This window comes from Pezoporus flaviventris, unplaced genomic scaffold, assembly GCF_033815535.1.
Source record: "Pezoporus flaviventris isolate CSIRO_AGI_PZ_B2104156 unplaced genomic scaffold, CSIRO_AGI_Pfla_v1 ptg000041l, whole genome shotgun sequence".
Taxonomy (NCBI): Eukaryota; Metazoa; Chordata; class Aves; order Psittaciformes; family Psittacidae; genus Pezoporus; species Pezoporus flaviventris.
The window spans coordinates 11,462,397-11,479,818 of record NW_026892589.1 but is presented as its reverse complement, the minus strand read 5'-3'; the positions used below and the strand labels follow the sequence as shown (position 1 = coordinate 11,479,818).

Genomic DNA, 17,422 nt, shown 5'->3' with positions numbered 1-17,422 from the left:
CCACATAACACATGCAAACACTTTGTAGATGGAGAAGAAAAGCCTGCATGAAGCAGCACACCCAGCTCACAGCGCTGCCCTGTCGCAGGCAGGAAAAGCCGGCAATATTTCTTCCAATTACAGGGGTGAGGGACACAGTCAAGGGACTTTGTTTCCCTCAAGCACATCAGGTGAGATGTCGCACTGCAAGAGCCTTGTAATATTGACTGAATGGAACAGAAAAGGCCAATTATGTAAATGATGAAGCTGGCTCCCGAGGAGCAGCCAGCCTTAGCACGCTGCTACGGCTTGAAAGGCAATTTAAAAGGCTGTTTGGGATGTCGATCACCACAAATGAGCCGAAGAAGTGTGAAACAACCTGTGCTCGAGGCACAATCCCTTCTCCCATCGGTTTTCCAGCCACGTGGAGCCTTAACCCAGCTCTCTGTGGCTTGGGAGCAGCTTGGGGAAGGTCAAGCTTAGTTTTGCATCCTGGCTCCAGAGCATTTCCACAGCATACAAGAGCTTTCCTTGCCACATCCGAGCCTCTCTGACCATAGTTCTTCAGCCATAGGAACTTCAGCTGAGAAAGGGAGTAAAATGAGTGGCTTTGTCCATTGTGGTGCTCCTTCCCTTTACTCCCTCGTCCCAGGGTGGGCTGGAAGAGCTGAACATCTCACAAGGACTATGCAGTGCCTAACAGTGCCTGGTTTTCAAATGAGACCATCATGAATCCATGCATGGGATGGAGCAGCCCATTCCAGATACACCACTCCTCCAGCTGTTTGTTCCCTTGGCTTTCTCATCCCAGCCTGGTTCATGGCACAGGCTGCCGACAAGCCCACACAGTGATCTTGGCATGGGCCATGCCATGAACTCCCAGGCATGCCACAGGAGCCAGACTGTTTGCACAACCCCAAAGGTGTGTATTCACACACAGGTGAGCAGGGGGTCCACGCACTCACACTCACCCTCCTGTGATTTGAAGTGATCTCCAGAGGGGAGGGAAGCAGGGGAAGGGAGAATTCCAGTTGGAAGTGTTTGCACTGTGACAACGTGAACAATGCAAGTATTTCAGCTTTTAAATATGTTTGGAATGGCAGAGAATGCCAACATCTCCCTCAGCTTCCCAGAAATAGCTTTGAATCACTGCTGCCCTAATGCTAAGTCGTCTCCCCCTTTCCTCCCCCAGGTAGGCTTTTGCAACCAGATTTTTATCAGCAGAAGTCAAGAGCAATGAGCAACCACACGGCAGATGTGAGGATGTTGAACACATCACAGGAGGATCATCCTGCAACCCCTGAACTCTGCAACCCCACACCACCCACTCCTGATGGGCGCCCAACTGCGCCATCAGCACTGAGACCATGGGGAAAGCCCAGCCTGCTTCCCAGCCAAGGAGTTAGTGAGTGCTGTTCTCTGCAGGGGAAGGACAAAAGCAGGAAGGATGTAGGTATGTTTGTAGCCACTAGAAGTGTTTCATTTCATTGCTCAGACCTGAGGTTAGAGACACTTCCATAGAAGTGGCATTCAGACTTTGCATTAACACCCCACAGGCCTTGGTGCAAGAATTACCCTTCTTGTGGCAAGATGTTTGAGGCATTTCACCTTCGTGAAGCCTCGCACTGGCACAGAACTCCACATCTCACTTGGGTTTTGGATAACCCAGACCAAGTGACAGCACACTGGCACCATCAGTGTGTCCCCTCTCCATCAGTGCTCCTGCAGGATCCCTCTTCCTGAGTGTCCCATGGGGCTTTCAGGCAGCCACCCCCTCCCCACCAGATGTGACCACAGCTGGCCAAGGGAACAGCTCACTCTCGTATGACAGCTCTGTGCTGTCCCTGGGGCCCTGCTTGCCATCGAAAGCCTCAGTAATGAGCCCAGAGCTTGTTTTCCAAAGTGAAAACCAACCTCTGGTGGGGAAGGGAGAGCCCAGAGTGATCCATGCCACAGACTCAGAGGCTATGGGAGGACCCGTGCCCAGGGACAGCCGATGCTCCCAGGTCCAACCCGTTCTCCAGTCCCTCCACACTATTGTTCCATGGCAATAAATCCCACTGGAATTCAGGCCTTGCTCCTACAGGAGGCAGTCCGGGGTGCAGGAACCAAGATGCCGCCTGGCTCTTCCCTGCTCACTGCCTCCGGAGCGCTCCGCTCCTACACATCCCGCCGGAGCGCCGCGGCTCTCCCAGTTGAAAGCACTGCTGCGCTCCCACCCCCTCTGCTCCCTTCCCCCAGTGCTGGATTACTCAATTAGAGATGATGCTTTTGCCAGTTACCTCCAAGCCAACTGGGGCCTCTGCCAAGGTCAACACAAGCTCCAGCCAGTTTCATTAATAACTGCAAGACCAACCCACTGGAAACTCTGAGAGGTTAATCCCAGCAACAGATCAATGTTCCCATAACAAAGCCATGGAGCAGGAACACAACTGGTGATTTACCATGCACTACCTGCATGATCTACATGTGCTGGGAGCTGTGGCACTGCCCCTCCCCATAGCAGAGTCCCCATCCTCCTGCTCCTCTCCACCAGCACATGGATGAAGCAGCTGCCAGGGAATGGCAATGCCAAGGCACTGGCCACAGAGGAGGAAACAGGGCTCCCAAAAGGCCTTTTGGTTGTCCTGGGTGCTCTGCCAGCCTGTGGCCAGGGCAGTTCTCAGGCTCCATCCCACAGCCTGTCTTCCAGGAGTTTATTGTACATTGGGCTCTGGAACGGGCAGCCGGTGTGAAATTTGGCATGCACGCTGCTGGCTGCAATGCATCATTAAAAAGGCATTTTAAATGTGTTAATTCCTCCTTTTTCAATTAACTGCTTTTAAAGCTACATTAATGTGCATCAAAGCAAAATAGCCTTTGCCCTAATTTCTGCTTTGCCTTACATATTTCCTGGCCTTGGCGCTGTCTTTTCTATGACTCCCCCTTCCCTTTTCTTATTCCATTTTTTAAGGCTGTAGCACGACAAAAACACTCATGCAGAAAGGGACGAAATTAAAACCCTTCAACAATGTACAGCAGAGTCCAAGCCCTAACAACACATGGCTTCTTAATAGCTTTTTTCCATCAATAGTTGTTAATTATTTTACAAAGAAGGGAAGTGGCATTGTCCCTTGTGCAGATGGGGAAATGTGAGATACAGAAAGGGGAAGAGACTCACCCGGTGACCAGGGGCCTGCCAGGGCAGATGGCAGCAAGGTTCAGGTTTCCTAAGCCTCCACCCAGCCCCGTACGCATGGGATTACATGGTTCCTGTGAGCATATTCCTGCTGGAGCAATAGGCTCCACGCAAGTGCAGCCAGCCAGCCCTTGCGAAGGGACTAAATGCAGATCACTGACTCACATCCTATAGGAAGGAGCAGCAAACCACATACGAGGTGGAAAAGCGCTCTCAGAAATGGGAAGAACAACAGTGGAAGCATAATGGGAATAAGAAGAGATGGAAGGGGAGAGGCAGGATGAGCTGAGGGGAAAAAGCAGGCGCTGCTCGGCCAGACGCACCACGCTTACCATCCCTACGGGGCAGGATCGCACGCAGCACCAGCCACACACGGATGCACGGAGACAGGGATCATGCAGATCCATTCCTGGCCTGCTCTGGAGCTGTCTGGTTTGCTCCTGTCTGCTGTTACTTGATGCAGGTCCGTGACTTGATCAGAAAGAAAGCAGAAGCCACCGAGGGTCCTGGGAACCAGCTCCTGCATCCCTGCCAAGAGCACACCCGGCAAGCCTGCATCACAGCAGCAGTTCCAGCAATCCGCACATCCAGGCTTGCAGTGATTGAAAAAGCAGTCCTGCTTTAGCCCTGCCTGGTTATTCTCAGCCAGCTCAAGGGAGCACCTTCTCTGAGGCACTGTAAGCCCACAGAGCGCATGGGGAGGTTTAATTCCTCCCCCAGCAGACTGAGCTCACCTGAGCCCTCCTTGTCCAGCAGCAGGAGCAGGACTACAGCCCTGCAGCAATGTGACAGCAAACCCTTCTGCAGGGAAAAAGATGCTGAAGTGTGGGAAAACAGGCAAGAAAAACACCATTCTGCTCCCCAGCTAGGAAAGAAACACCAATATTTGAGGATATGAGCAACGTGAGGTTTGAAAGGAAAGGTAATATCTTTTACTAGAACAAGTGAGACTTAGCTGTAAAGCTGCTGCTTTTGAAAGGCTCGCTGCCCAAAAGCACGTCTGTTTTCTCCAGCTATAATGCACTGATCTAATAGAAGACATTACCTTCTCCTTGCAAACTAAGCCTCGCCTGGAATGAAGCTGCAGTGATCTCGAACAGCGAAAAGGGGCCCAGCTCACCCTGTGTCTGGGAAAGGTAGAGGAGCAATAGAAGAACCAAGAGATCTGCTTTTTCTTGGGGAAAACACTCTGGAACCTGTTACCAGCATTTGCCACATCAATTGCTTCATCTGTGTTCAGAGCACAGATTACGCATGGCCCAAAACAAAGGCCTTGGAAATGTGCAGGAACGATGCTGGCTTCCCTTCCCTGGGCTGAAGGTGGGTAAATCCAATGTAACTTGTAGTTATCAGGAACATGCTAAACTCACACCCCACTGCAGACCCGATTCTGCACTTCAGCTCCATCACTGCTCTGAAACCAGCAGAGACCAACAGGTATCCAGTGACCAAGAACGACAATCATTGGTGCTGCACCACAGTTGCATACCCTGGGACAGTGCGAGTAGCAACCAGAGTGGATAACCAAACCCTGCCCTTTCTATTGGAGGGGTCTGTGGAGCTCTTTATTGTGCATAAATCAGCTCAACCTTCAAACTCCCCACGAAAAGCAGTCCTTGCGCTGTTACTCGGATGAGTTAATTCAGTTCCTCCCCACGCAGTGACTGCAACGATGTGGAATGAGGTAAGGGGTAAGTGAACAGCTCCTCGGATCCTCTGCCTAAACAGCCACCAGCGTGTTTAGTAATACTGGGCTCACATGGTGCATCTCACCCAGTGCATGCAAAGCTGCCCTAGATAAGGCATTGAACGACTTCGTCAGGCACTGAGTCAGCAGCACAGATGGAACAGCAAATTCCTCTCTCAGCTCTGGTCACTAGGACACATGTCCTGCTGCCATGTCTGTGCCACCACTCCAGGACACATGTCCTGCCACCGTGTATGTGCCACCACTCTAGTCCATGCAGACCTCTGGCTCTGCGCTCACCTAGAGCTTGCAGAGTAACACTAGGAACCAAGGACACGGTGAACAAGCAGGAAAACACAGTGCGGCTTAAAGAGGAGCGTGGGCCAGATGAAGCAGGGGGGGAATTAGCTGCCAGGATGGGCTGCATCGTTGACGTGGTGTTTTAGGAGGTCACATCAGGCAGAGGAGCTGTGGCAGTCCTGGAGCTCAGCACAGCTTCTTGGAAGGTCGTTATCAGCTGTTCTTATGTGGTGATTTACTCCATCAGAGCCCAGTGCCAAACCAAATGGTTGCTGGCTTAGCATGGATGCAAGGAGCAGTTTTACATGTACAAACAGCCCAGATATGCAAGTGTCCAGAGCTTGCTGCCAAAGACAAGTTTCAGCTCTTTGCATTTCCTCTGGACCAGTGCACCCAGAACAGCTCCTTGAGTACACTGGGGCTCAGGGCAATGCAGAAGCTTTACCACAACCTTAACATCCACAAGCCATTTATAAACTAGTCTGAAGGTGACTGCTCAGGAATAAAGCCGTAAGACCGCTATTAATCCAATCTCCCAAGATGGAAAGGCAGATACACCTTCAGAATGGCTGTCTTACACCCCAGACTTGCCTTCTGCTCCCAGCCACCTGAACGGCACCAAGATCACCCCAGTCTTGGAGTGAGCTCCATCAAACCCACTCTGAAAGCGGCCCCTGCTAGTTTTGAGCAACTAATCCCAGCTCCATTTAGGCTCTCCCCAGCCAGAGACACCACACTTTCTTTCCTTCCAGACTCTGAAATTACAAATGGCCCCACTAAAAGCACAATCTTGTCTCGCTGAATTGTACCTTACAGCTCTCCCTCTCCCTCCCTTTCATTAACAAAGGTTTCAAGCCCCATAAAACACATGTAAGCCCTGGAAAGGTGTCACAGATCAAGAAGCAAATGCAGCCCCTAAACTGACCAACTAATGCCTCAAGAGCAGTTTTGCCTATTAGAAACAAATAGCTGAGACAATATGTGGTTTTCTGCTGAGAGGCAGAACAGAACTGCTGATGGGAATAATGTGCAGGCAGAAAAGCTGTCCTGGTTTCCTCACTTCTTTGGGGAGGGATATTTTTGGTTTCAACAGTTTATTTTCCCCATCAGCCACCCAACCCAGCATCCCCCAGGTACATTCTATGGTTCAGAGCCATCACAACACATCCTGGTGGCACGGAGACTGTGCTCCTGGCTAATCATAGCATCACCTCATTAACACGCATCTCAGAGGGAGCAGCAAAGATGGGACATAGAAGGGCCACAGCACCTCAGAGGCATCTTTTCCAAGGCAACACACCATCAAGAGCTGAAGGAGAGCAAGCTGATGTGTTTGGTGCGTTTCCCATGGTCTCAGAGTTCAAACATGAACTGCTCCATCCCTTGCAGCACCAGCTCACCATTCCCAATCGGCTGTTCCTGTAGCCCTCTCCTCCAGGCCTCCTTTGGCATCTGAACTACCTCAAAACTAAAAGTCCTTCTCACTCAAGACAGCTCAGAGGGACCTCACATAGGGCCCCACAGTTCTGTACAGGTAAAGAGATGTCTGAATAGCCTCACTGCACTCCCAAGCAAGAGCTTTCTTGCCCACACGTTATTTCAATCTGCTTCCACAGCAATACAGCAAATCATCCCTTCATCCTGGGTAAGGATGCAGCTTCCTCTTCATTTCACTGAGGGCTCAGACATCTCAAGCCCAGCCTGCAGCTGCATTAACCCTCGCAGCACTGGAGTTCTCCTTGGCAGCACAAACCAGCTGCTCCCAGCAAGATTTTCCTGCCAACCAGGAACATGTCCAAGCTCCAGGTAAAAATCAAACACAATTTACCCCAACAGAGCATTAAAGTAAAACCAAATAGGCACACAAGCAAGGGATTTATTTTTGCAACATTCATTACATGTGCAGAGGGGACAATTGCAAGTAAACAATTTGCTTTGTTAAATGAGACAAGGGAGGCTTTCCTGGGGAAGATTGTATTAAAGAACCACCAGCAACCGATTCAAACCCTTCAAACACAAATATTAAATAAAGAGATGTGAGGAATGAGAAAGGGCAAGTAAAAATCAAATCGGGGCACGGTATCCAGAGAAGCCAGACGTGACCAACCCCAATTCAGCCTATAGGAGCTTCAAAATTGTTCTGGTGCATCCAATAACACAGTAAATGCAAGCTCATGGCTATGACAGTTATGGGGAAAGCTGACAGGCTTCTTTTCCCCACAGGACTCACCCCATCTCAGTGACTATCATCCAACACCACCAAGCACTGATTGATGCATCAGGAACTGCCATCTACATTGATTTCAGCAGCAGCTCAGAGCCTCACAGGCTGCTCTATGCAAGCCAAGGGGATCCCAAGACACGCACCCCACACCCCTTACCTTTGAGAGATCCTCTGTGCCTCCCTGCTGGCTCTGGTTCAGGAGGGGCGAGTGCCGCACCAGCGGGTCCTGCAGCAGATCCAGACGTGGCCTCTTGGTTTCAATGAACTCCAAGTCCGACGGCTTGGTCAGGTCAGAGAGATAGGAATGCGCCTCTGTTCTCAGGTGCAACTCCTGAGATCTGGGGACAAAGGGAAAGGAAGGAGCCTTTAGAAAGCAAACCACCTCTGTTCTGTGACTGCAAGGCACTCGAGGAGGACAGAGGGCTCAAGGGGAGGCAGATGGCCCTGGATCCAGGACGCACAGCTCCATAGGCTGCTGGGCACAGTGCACCTCCTGTCCCTACACCGAAGTGAAGCAGGCTGCAGGTCTGAGCCTGCCCTGTCATGCCACCAGAATAAGGCCAAGAGCCCACAGAATCCTCAAATCTGGCCCATATATCCCCCTGTGGCCAGGCAGAACTCCCTCCTGCCACGTTTGGTTTAAGGGAGCCAATGGTACCTGCACTACTGTTTATATTTAGTATCTTCTATAGGAATAGCAAAGATTATATGCTGGGGAAAAAACGCACCCTCCTCCATGGCTAGACAGTAGGGATTTATTTTTCCAGGATGGGGGAGGAAAGAAAACAGGCACATGTAGTCACATATCCCTAACACAGACCTGGCAAGCTGCAAAGGCACATTATCCAGTGATAGCAACTGCACTGACAGGTCACGTTGGGCTCAAGTATCTTTCACCTGGTAAGTGTGATGCAGTTGGAAATTGGGGTTGGTTTTTCCTTCTTTTTAAACAAATGTAAAACTTTTTTTTCAGCTCTATTTTTCCAGCAGGATTCTCCTGTGGGAATTGTAAAAGGATCCTACAAAAATACATTAAACCTTTTACTATGCCCAAGGATCGGCTTTGCTGCAGCAGCTCCAAGGGTGTGTTTTTAACACTTCAGGCAGAAGTGTCTCTTAAAAACATAAACCCAAGATGAAGCACAGCAGATTCAAAGCTTGTGAACAACTAAAAAAAGGGTTTTTTTTCCTTTTTGTCTTGAACAAGATTGTTAAAGTTCTCCTGAGGTGCGTGGGGAAGGATCCTCCCCAGTTACCAAACACTGACAAACTAAACAGTGCTAGAAGCTACTCAAAGGGGAGGAAGAAGGGGAACACATTTTGTTATGAGCAAGGATGGGAGACAGGGGGTCTTGTGCATGGCTGGGTCTCCACCCATAACTGCAACTGCTGATGTTGATTTTTGCCTCATTAAATATCCCAGAGGGGATGACGAAGGGAAGGACCTCTGAAGTCAGCAAGTCCTCCCCGCGGCTCTAACTGCGCTGGACCACAGCCAGAGATGGAACCCCGGTGAAGGCCACCTCAAGCAAAGCCCTCTGCAGTGCGACCACCTCATCCCTGCTCCAGGGAAGCAAGATAAACCACATGAGGATAAAAAGCCCTTATTGAAACATCAGCAGCAGGCACAGAGCATGTGCTCGCCTCACTCTGCTGCTGTGGGTTTGGCACATGTGGCCGGCGCTGGGATTCAGGGCAGCAGCTTTGCTGCTGACACACAGAAACAGAATCCGGCTCAGCCTCTTCCTCCTCCCCACTAAAAGGGGATGGGAGAGCAGAGAGGCTCCTGCACTGCCTTTTTGCCACTCCAACTCCAAGCTACGAGAGGGCGAACGCACAGCTCTCACAGCAAACAGTGCCTGAAGTTGGCACTGATGCACAGCTCGCTTCACCTGCACGCGCTTTCACGCTGAATGATCCTCATCTTTTCCCAGCAAGCCCAGAAATACCTCCTGGCACCTCTCAAGTTTCCCACTGGCTTGTCCCAGGCCCTGCCCGCAGCTGCACGCCGGCATTCCGGGCTCTGCTGTAAACACAGGAACAATGAGCAACTGTTGAGCTGGGCAGGTGCTAAATTATTCCAACACCCAAGGCTCTGCTGTGCCGAGGCAATTAAAACTCACATGGATTTCTTTTCACTTCTTCTCCCCCTTTGTTTTAAGGCCATATTACCAAGAAGCTGCTCACGGACACTGGACGGCTCTGAAATCTCTGCAGTTGTCAGGAACCCGACACAACTGCTGTGCTCAAGGAAAAACCATGTATTTCTAAGATAAGAGCAACACTCAGCTTTACAAAGGCAGTCACTTAGAGCGAGGCAGGGGCCGTGGTGGGGAAAGCAGCTGCAATGTTATAGGGTGCTATTTTATTTCCATTTCCACATCCATTGGAACAGCTATTAACTTTATCCACTGGAATTTCCAGCCGCTCCCGAGATGGCTTTGCCTGACACAACCCACTCAGCCTGTCCTGGCTGCAAATACAAGTGCTTGAAGCCTTCACACCTTTCACTCTTTTACATCCACACCTGCAGCGAGCTCTTTACAACAGACTCCTATACAGCAGTGATGCTGCTCCCTGCCTGAAGAACCTCCCGTTACACCGAGCCTGGGCTTTTGCTCCGTTTTCCACATAGCTCCCACCTGGCTGGTTTATTCCAGAGGTTCCTACTTTGCTGAAGGGAAAGAGTGGTTTTAATTGCATGGGAGTTACGCATGATTAAGTGAAATAACCCAAATGCCAGCACTAATTACGAAGTGGGGCGGCTTGGTCTTCACCCGCAGTCCTTTGCCACAAACACTGAACTACTTGAAAGCAGCGTGAGCGCTGCTGACGCACCAGGCTGGGTGCCCAGGGCTTGCCCTGACCTCCATCCATCCCTGTACAGCTCTGCTTTGGGCAGGTCCCAGTCCAGAAGACCAAGACAACCCAAGATCAGACCTCTGGGTTATTACTAATCTGAGACACTCATCGCACCCTACCAGTTGCGTTACTCATTCACTGGGGCAGCTTCCTCAGCAGATTCATGCGGCGTGTTAGGAAGGTATGAGCAGATGTAATCCGAAGTGTGGGGCACTTGCAGCTCACTCCAGCAGGCAATGGAATCCAAGAAAACATCCATACCACCACCAGAACCAGCAGAGTATGAGATGGGCTGGAAAAGGGGGGTTGAGTGCTAGCTGGGTACATACAGAGGAGCATCTCTGCTGGGAGAGAGGAGCAAATGAGACACCCTGAGCTGCCCTGGGGGCTCGTAAGAGCAGCTCTGATGAGATCTAAATGCATCTTACCTTTATCATCTTCACTTTGCTGAAGCCAAATCACAGGGAAATAGGCAAATACAAACACTGAGAAGCCAAAGAGGACTTCCCCACCCCATTAATGCACCTCAGGAACTCACTGCTTGGCTCTTCAGAGCAGCACAGCCCTCCCTTGCTCTCCAAACCTCCCCATCTCTCCATCAGCTGAGCAACAGAAGGCGGCAGCAAGAGGAGTAACTGCTTCCTGCACCAAGGGCACAAAGCAACAGCAGTAACTCTGAGTCTGCCCCCATCAACTTCCCAGCAAGGGCATGTTTTAAGTTTTCCTCCCATCCACAAATATTGTTCCCTACATCCTGGAGCCAAACATCATAACCAGGCTGGAAAACTGCCTTTGTCTGTCTCCTGGAACCAGAACCACAACAATCACCTGGCTAGAGCTGTGTATTTCCTCTGGATGAGTTGGTTTGGTGGGAAATTGTCTCCAAAACCAGGTTTGTTATAAGTCTCCAGCCCCCACAGGTACAGACAGATGATACAATGCTTTTGAGAGCAAGTAATACAGAAAACCACTAGTGTTGAAGTGAATTATTTATAGCCAACGCTAAGATCTGTCAGAGGTTTCAGCAACCCCTTTACAGTTAATGATGGCCAGCAGTGGGAGACTGGGCAAATTGAGACCTGTTAAAGAGAGAAACTGGAGGGTTTGTAGGAGCAAACCTGCCACCAGACAGCTAGAAAAACACCTACAGGGCCAGCTGATATATTCCCTCTGTCATACAGGTGGAGAGGGAGAAAAGCCATTACGACTTAACAGGAATCCATGGGAAGAACACCCTGTCTGGGTGGGGAAGGTGCAGCTCCCACACCCTCAGACACGTCTGCCAGCAGCAGGATTGAGTCTTCCCAAGCCAAAGGTGTGGGACAGCCTCAAGCAGGATGCTCAGCTCACCAAGGACTTCCAGGTCCTTGCAAGGCCTGTGACCAGACGGTCCCTCATGCCTTCTTGTGATGCTCTGGTTGTGCATCCCCACACTAGGGCAGGTCTCTGTGCCTGAGCCACCCCATGCAATCCCCTCAGCCAACTGCTTCAGAGCCAACAGCAATTTAGAAGAGAGCAGATGCTTTATTTGAAACCTGCATATGGAAGATCCCCATACAGAGAGCCTGAATTATTCATGGGCAGGACCAACAGAAGCTCTAACACTGCCACACAACGGCACTGCCTCACTCAAGAGGAGAAGGAGGAGTACTTGTGTCACTCCACAAGCTGCCCCACATGCTTTCCGCAGGCACCCAAAACTTGGAGCCCCATAGGAAAGCCTTCTTGGTAGTCCTGGAAGCCCTCCCTGAACTAATGGCTTCAGAGACATACCTGCTGCATATGTTACATCACTCTTCATCAAGGACTGTAGTGATAGGACAAGGGGTGATGGGTTTAAACTTAAACAGGGGAAGTTCAGGTTAGATTTAAGGAAGAAGTTCTTTACTGTGAGGGTGGTAAGGCACTGGAATGGGGTGCCCAAAGAAGTGGTAAATGCTCAATCACTGGCAGAGCTCAAGGCCACATTGGACAGAGCTGTGGGTGTCATGGTTTAGCGTGAAGTGTCCCTGCCCATGGCAGGGGGTTGGTTCCAACCCAAACTGCGCCATGATCACCATTCCTCTCCCACAATAAATCTGGATGAAGATCATACATGGGAAAGTTGCTTCACTTCAGCCAAGGCACAGCCCAGGTTTCCCCTCACCACACTGACCCACTCTAACATCTTCATGTATCTCTGTGGCACCCCGGTCACCCTCCACGCCACCCATGGACACGCCGTCAGCCTCCACCAGAGCAGAGGCCTCTTGCAAGACAAGGCTTGTCACCACGTGTCTACACAGCAGCATCTGCCCTTTCCAGCCACTGTATTCCCATGTTCATTTATGGGGAGGGATAAAACCCACAGCTCCCAGACCCTTCTGAGTGTGAACAGACCCACAGACACCCGGTTGCAGGACCTCACTGCACCACTGCTGGCTCCTGAGGAAAGGGTCACCTTTAACCACAGAAACTTAATTAAAGACCATAAATAAAACCAGACCGGCCGCGCTGTTAACTCGGGAGCACTTGGTGCCATTTGGCCCAGCACAGATGAAGACCAAGAGCTGCATGTGATTCCAGCGGCCAGGAACGCCGCCCTGGCTTCCCAGTGCTCCCCAGCCAGCAGGACTCATCACATTCAGTAAGCACAGTAATTAGCCCTGCTCTCATGCTATGCTGCACATAACTATCGCGGATGGCTGCAGAAACACAGCAGCTGCTTAACGTATCCTAAATGTCATACTTGGGATCAGCACCAGGCAAACTCCTCATGACTGCTAAGCAGAGAGGCTCTGGAAAAGGAGCACGGTCTCCCAAAGTGGGAAACAGTCTCCTATGAAAATAGTGACTCATCTTACTCTGGATGAAGGTGGAATACACTGTGTTAACAGGCACAGCGCTTATTTCCAGCCATGTTTTCTGCCAGAGGAGCCATTATCCACCCCAGCACTCCTCGCTTGAAAATCCTAACACGTATGAGAAGTCAGGAAAACACAGTTCCTTGATTTCTCAGAGCCCTCACCCCGCTGGCACCTGCCATTTAACACTCAACCCAGTTTTCCTCACTTCTTTTGTGGACCAAAATATATATATATATATAGAAGAGAGGGAATGAAAAAAACCCTAATCCTTGTCACCTTGCCAGGACATTCCTCTGCAAGTATTCATGGTACAACTTGTACCAACAGCAGAGCCTGAAATACTTCTCTTCGCTCCTGCAGTCCAGTTGGCACAGCTGAGCGAGCTAAGGGGAAGTCTGTGGATCCTTCCAAGAAAAAGCCTGCTACCAAAAAAACCATCAAGGAAAGCAGCACATCCCTGCAGACAGACACAGCCAACTTTCCTACAGCGACACATTGGAGAGGTTCAAGTTTTCCTGCCTTCTTCCAAGACAGAACTGCTGCAACAGGGAGTTCAAGTCTCTACCCATCCACCAAGGGGTGACAATGACTCTCAGGGCTGAAGTACTTGGAGAACGGCTATTGCCAAGTCCCCAGCACCTCCTGCAGAACTGGGATGCAGGATAAGCAGGGGGCACATCACCCCCAAGGGAGGAGAGCCCACCATGGTGGGACACTGCAGGAACTGGTTCTCCCAGGGGACATCCAGCTGCCTGAGCCTGGCATCCAACAAGCTTCTTGCACAGGGAGCCCCAAAACGTGGGACCATCTCAGCACCCCATTCCTTCTGGTGAGTGACCACTCAGCAGCTTTCTGCCACCAACACCTGATTCATCCCTACAACACTGTGCCCACAGTGAAACACTTCACTGCGTGCTCCCTTTTCACCAGATCACAGCTAACCACTGCCTGGAGGCTACAGCAAAACTGCAGCCAGAGAGACACAACACCTGCAAAGCTGGAGGAAAACAACCTAAGCAAGGGTGAATGATTTCTGCATCTCAAACACCACATGCAAAGACAGCAAGATCTGCCCAAACTGGGGGACAAACCCATAAACCAGCACAAAGTGAATCCCTATGGTTTTCCAGGGTGAACAGCAGCCACCACGGGGCAGGTGGGATCAAGCAGCCTGATCCCCCTCCACTGAAACAAGATTCAAGGGCAAGATTGTCTTCTACCCACCACCACTGTGTACCAAGTGGGGGGGGGGGGGGTATCAGGCAGGGAACCATGGTAAGGGGCTACCTTTCAGACATTGTGCTTCCCCCTGTTTACCCTCCTGCGCCCACACTGAGGACATTACTTTGCCTTTGGTCAAAGGAGGTACTGCCTCCTCCCCAAGCCCTCATGCTGAGTGCCAGCTGCCTCTGCTCCAACCCATCAATCCCAGCCCAGGAACAAAGCCAAAGTGCTTACAGATGTGCCAAGGGGACTCAGCTGCAGAGATTGTGCTTTCACCACCCTCCCCTGCCCAGGCTTCGCTCTGCACCCAGCAAAGCCAGAGCCATGTTTTGGGGTGGGCACTGATGACCAACCCACCCTGATCCACACGCTCCAGCATCTTCACCCTTGAGCACCAGAGGAACCCTCAGGTGAGCAAACCAAGCACCCTAAAGGCTCCATTTACACCACCCCAAGCACTATCCTCACACCACAAAGATGTCCCCATAGGAAAGATTGAGTGTAGTGCTTAAAGATGCTCAGAATCAGTAGCTGGCTTTGCAAAACAGACTAACACCTCCCCAGCCCCAACGCCTCCCAGTCTGAATGACTTCAATAATTAATTACATTGGACTGACAATGTCTGCAGACACCCCCCCCAACCTGCACCCCAGATGCCCCCATTTTTAATGAGTCCCTACCCCAGCATTCTGATGCCACCTGGGCTGAACTTCAATGGTACTTTTAGCTTTACTACTCAGCATAGCTCTTGCAAAAGTTCAATTTTTCAGATGTTACAGGTTAAAGGGATGAAATATAAGTTGAGTCTGGTATTTTTATAGCATGCCAAACCTTCACCATGCAGGTTGACAGCAAAGTAACGACGGCAAGCATTTGGATGTGCATCTAAGACCTGACAACCTCAATTAACATTTACCCACATTCATGTGATTGTCAACACAAGAAATAAGTTTGGAGAGTCTGAAACATTTGTAAGCCAAAGGGAGATGCCTGGAAGACCACAGCACACTTGGCATGTGGTAGAGCAGACACCAGGGCTTGCAGTTGGGTTTTTTTAGTTACATGGAAGAACCAAGATATATTTACTTGAAATAGCACATTGAGACCTTGAAACCTTCCTTTTACTGGAGAGCAGAACTGGTTCTCCATGTTGCAAACCGTAAGTGGTGTGAAAAGCAAAACCAGGCAGGAATATGTTGTTGGGTTCTCTTTACCCGTCTCCCCCAGATTTAGCTGAACCTGACCCACTTCCAAGTTAACAGTGTTACTCTGCACTGAGAAATCAAAGCACTGAGAAATCAAAGCAAAGCAATGTAACACGCTGCAATAAATTACACAACATCAGAAGTGACATTACCCTCTTGTACATGCAGGTGCCACAGGCACAATCCAGAAGAGCACATCAAGGAAGGCAGATGCAAAACTAACTTTGGAGGTTGCTTTTTGCCTCCAGATTCCCAGGGTGTTCTGCCGAGCACCAAATCCATGCCACTAGGAAAGGAGGGTCCTGTCTGCAGCTATGCCCTCATGCATCCAGCACCCTGAGGTCTTTCTCCTCTCCCCTAGCAGTAATGATTTTAGAGAACCAGATTCATCTCTTGACTCTGCACTGGTTTTATTCTTAGCCCAACTAAGGAATAAGCATCAAAAAATGCTTTGCATAAGGCTCTTATTTTGCTTCCAGGCCATTTTTTTTCCAAAACCACTAAGTATCAAATGCAGAAGAGAAACTGTGAGGGCAGCATTTTGAGACAAAACAGAGAGTGAGAGTGATGGCCTTCAGAAGAGATCAGCCCCTGTGGTGAAAGCATCGACAGCATTTCCAGCCACACAGCACTTAGACGTCTGAGTAGCACCCAAAAACACTGCCAGCCTCCCACGGGAGGCTGTGAATGAAAACAGGGACACAGGGAGAGCTGTGAGGAGAGCAGGCAGGAAAAATCTGCTCAGAGAAAGTTGTGCAGGGAATGCAGGAAGAGAAACAAAGCCAACGAAAGCAGGGAGGAAGAGCAGCAGAAGAGGAAGCGGAGACAAGCAGTGGAAATGAGCTCTTCTCACTCCTCCCTTCGGCCTCGGGAGCCACAGCCCAAACCCAACCACACAGCTTTATTTTCTACTCTAGGAGAGCCAATGCAACCAGTTACAGCAATGTATAGCTCCCTAGGAGTGAGAGGGCTGGGTTTGTTGGTGTTTTTAGGATGCCTTTAAAGTGCATGAAGAAACCAAAGGTGCCACTGGCACTAGCACAAGGAAGCTAAACTGGCACAAAGGCTCAGCACAGTCCGTACTGATACACATTGCCCAGGTCTCTCACAGCTCTCCTCCACACCACAGCGCTGCACTAAACATTGCCTAACGCAGACGGGATGCCCATATCCCAGGGGAAGCAGGGAGCTGGTACCTTTCATTGCCCGGCTGGAACTCAGACAGCAGGGACGGCCTCCGCCGCTGCGGCTGCATGATAGACCCCGGCGGGAGGTGGGAAGCGAAATCCCTGGAATGATGCTGGTACTCCAACAGCGCAACGTCCTGCGGGAACAAACACACAACAGCTCGTTAGGCTGGTGGCAACTTCCAAGCAAGCATAAGCCTTGATAACTGAGAAGAAAGCATACAGATACAGTGCTTCCCCCTCCCAAGGGGTTCCCAGTAACCCCAGTCCTGCAATGGTACTGGGATGGTAGCTCAGCCCTGGTCCAATCTGCCTCCAGCCTTTTAACTGGGGACCCCAGCAGTGTCAGCTCAGGCACTGGGCACGCACACAGGGATTTCTGGCATCCAAAAGTCCTGATGAAGAACAGGTAAGAAGAAAATTGAGAGGCAGAGAGGTGCTTTCAGCATCAATCCACAGAGCAATACGGGGAAAGAAAGAGAGAAAAGGAGAAATCACAAATGTTATCTTGAGAGTGTCCCTTTAAACACAGCTCCCCAGGGCTGAGCTCAAGGGGTTTGAAAGGACACTTTGCTACTTACTGTGTGTACGTCTCTTTTGTTCCTTGACCCTGAGAGAGTACAGTACAGTATGTTCCTGATTTTAATTAAATAAGGATCCCTCCTGCTCTGTGCCACAGACTGAATCCAGCAACAGCATTTTAGCAGCTACATTCAACTCCTAGCTTTTA

The 17,422-nt window shown here is 50.4% G+C and overlaps 1 protein-coding gene across 9 annotated transcripts in view; it reads right to left on the bottom strand.

The window, feature by feature from the left end:
- The window catches only part of NCOR2 (nuclear receptor corepressor 2), a 161,940-nt gene that overhangs the window by 132,740 nt on the left and 11,778 nt on the right, over nt 1–17,422 (bottom strand). For all 9 annotated transcript variants that reach the window (XM_061466184.1, XM_061466189.1, XM_061466190.1 and 6 more), the window contains exons 2-3: nt 16,702–16,829; nt 7,526–7,706 (exon numbers count right to left, since the gene is read on the bottom strand). In XM_061466184.1, the coding sequence (XP_061322168.1) occupies nt 7,526–7,706; nt 16,702–16,829 (309 nt within the window). The remainder of the gene's footprint in view (nt 1–7,525; nt 7,707–16,701; nt 16,830–17,422) is intronic.